The sequence below is a fragment of the Engraulis encrasicolus genome, unplaced genomic scaffold (assembly GCF_034702125.1).
Source record: "Engraulis encrasicolus isolate BLACKSEA-1 unplaced genomic scaffold, IST_EnEncr_1.0 scaffold_35_np1212, whole genome shotgun sequence".
NCBI classification, from domain to species: domain Eukaryota; kingdom Metazoa; phylum Chordata; class Actinopteri; order Clupeiformes; family Engraulidae; genus Engraulis; species Engraulis encrasicolus.
The window spans coordinates 297,040-299,255 of record NW_026945654.1 but is presented as its reverse complement, the minus strand read 5'-3'; the positions used below and the strand labels follow the sequence as shown (position 1 = coordinate 299,255).

Here is a 2,216-nt window from a genome sequence, read left to right as displayed (position 1 = left end):
GGTCTAATAGTGAATAGGCCCGCTGGCAACCCCATCTGCAGTAAGATGCTACGGAATGCTTTTTTTGGGGGTGCAACACCCATCGCCATTTTTTTTACAATACCACTCCACCAAGAAAAATGTCTAATTGTTTGCCTGTCTATTTATTCATTCTTTTTTCTTTTATTTTGTACAAGGCAAGTTGCAGGACGCAGCTGAAGTAAAGGAAGACCAGAGCATCCTCATTCACATCAAGGACAGGAACTGTGTGGCTCTGGAGGTGCAGTACCACAGAAGTTGCTACAGAGAGTACACAAGGTTTTTGAGTGAACCTGTCAGAGCAGAGAAAGAACAGTAAGTCAATCTTAATTTTATATAGAAACACAGTACAATGTGTGTCCTATGATTGAGACAGTTTGTTCTCACAACATGGATCTCACAACGAAAGCTCTCACAACACACATCTTCTTCTATATTTTTGTAAGGATTGGGCCAACATTTGATCTGAGCTACAAGTTATTCTGCGAGAGGGTAATCCGCCAAAGGCTGCTGATCAACCAAGAGGTGCTGAGGATGAGCCAACTGAGGAAGGCCTTTATTGCTCTTGTGCAGTCAAGTGAAGGTGTTGATGCTTCAACCTACAGGTAATTGCAAGTCAGTGTATTACGAATTTGTCAAATCCAAGGGAAAGTTCACACATGTGTCTTGAAGGACCACTTCAGTCAATTTCAATATGCTGTTGTATTGCTCATACCCTTGACTTGTCAGTACCCGGTGATGGCACATTTTTCGGCTCAGCCCTTTCCGAGATATGAGCTATTCTAATGGGGGCAGCGTTTGTTTACATTTACATTGTTTACAACATAGGCCTACTCCAAATATTTAAAGGGTGTCGCTGTTTGCTAGTTGTCGGCTGATGTTGTATAACCTTTTGGATGTTTTTGGGAATAAATAAAAATGTTTTTTGAAATGTAAACAAAGCGCTGCCCTCATTACAATGACCAGAATCTCAGAAAAGGCTGAAGAAGAAGAAAAAAAAATCTCTAGTACTGACAAGTTCAGGGTAGTGTGACCATTACAACTGCATGTTGAAATTGACTGAAATTATTCTCTAACACTCTGCTTGTCATCTGCACATACTGTACTTGTAATATTTTGAAATAAGGAGGATGGCAGTATTCTTGATAGTGTGATGTTCGTTACAGTATGTGCTTCCCTTTGGAATACTTGGTATTATATCTGTTGCATAGCAAGTAAACTCCACCAATATTATTTATTCACTCTGAGTTAATTTGTGAGGGTGGCTATTGCATATCAGCGACAACATGAAGCCCCACTATGCTTGTACTGATATGCCTCTTTTTTTGTTGATTTGTGTTACAGACAGGATATGTTGAAGAAGAGGCTCAGTCGTGATTTTCCTCAGCTAGTGTTCCACACCGCCGCCAAACGCAACACATCTGAACTGGTTTTTGCTGAGAACTTGTCGACGAATGCAGTCTTGGACTTGTTACCATCAGGTGCGGAGACGACTCAGTCCAGCGAAATGAGCCAGACAGACAGCGACACGGAAAGGAGGAAGTCAAAGCAACCAACCACAGCAGAGGAGACACAGACACTTTACACAGCAGCTTTGCTTTTGAAGAGGCTGCTTAGTCACAGTCCTGGCATGGCATGCCCATGGCCCCCAACTGCAGTAAACTTCAATCTCACTGAAGTCATTTGCTGTGGCATGCGCAAAAGATGTGTACCTGGATGCTTTCACAGATCTGGGGAGTGACTTTAACCTGGCTCAATCTACATTTGCCCTACTATGCAAATATGTCTGTCATCTCTATGATCAGTCCACCACAGAAAACATCGAGGCAAGGTACAAAGCTTTCTGCATGGCATCTTCAGCCTTGCCAGAACTGTCCATCCCCCCGACAAGCGATGCCCTCCACCAGCACTGCAAAAGGGAAAATTATCAGGCTAAGATAATGAGGTCATGTGTGAAGCAAAAGATTGGCGCTCCATCTCCCACTGAGCATGGCTGGCATCTGGAAGATGGACAACTTCACGTGACATGGATGACAAGAAATCCAGCCCCTGACTCTGTTTTACATGTCATACACTGTGGTTGCAGAGGGAGTGCCTGTGAGACAAACAGATGCTCCTGTTTCTCTGCAGGACTCTGTTGTACAGACCTGTGCAGGTGTTCCAACTGCTCAAACTCAAAGGAAAAGGATGACACTGAC

At 43.5% G+C, this 2,216-nt stretch overlaps 1 protein-coding gene across 1 annotated transcript; it reads left to right on the top strand.

The window, feature by feature from the left end:
- The first annotated feature begins 337 nt into the window (after window positions 1-337).
- On the top strand, window positions 338-1,823 carry LOC134443711 (uncharacterized). Its single transcript, XM_063193347.1, has 2 exons — window positions 338-623; window positions 1,363-1,823. The coding sequence occupies exons 1-2, from the start codon at window positions 382-384 to the stop codon at window positions 1,757-1,759; spliced, it is 639 nt and encodes a 212-aa protein (XP_063049417.1). The 5' UTR covers window positions 338-381; the 3' UTR covers window positions 1,760-1,823.
- The last annotated feature ends 393 nt before the right edge of the window (window positions 1,824-2,216 follow it).

Bases quoted from the DNA above. Each gene is read 5' to 3' on its own strand.
- LOC134443711 (XM_063193347.1), top strand. From the start codon at position 382: ATGATTGAGACAGTTTGTTCTCACAACATGGATCTCACAACGAAAGCT. The intron at 624-1,362 runs GTAATTGCAAGT...TTTGTGTTACAG, and splicing joins GTTGATGCTTCAACCTACAG to ACAGGATATGTTGAAGAAGA.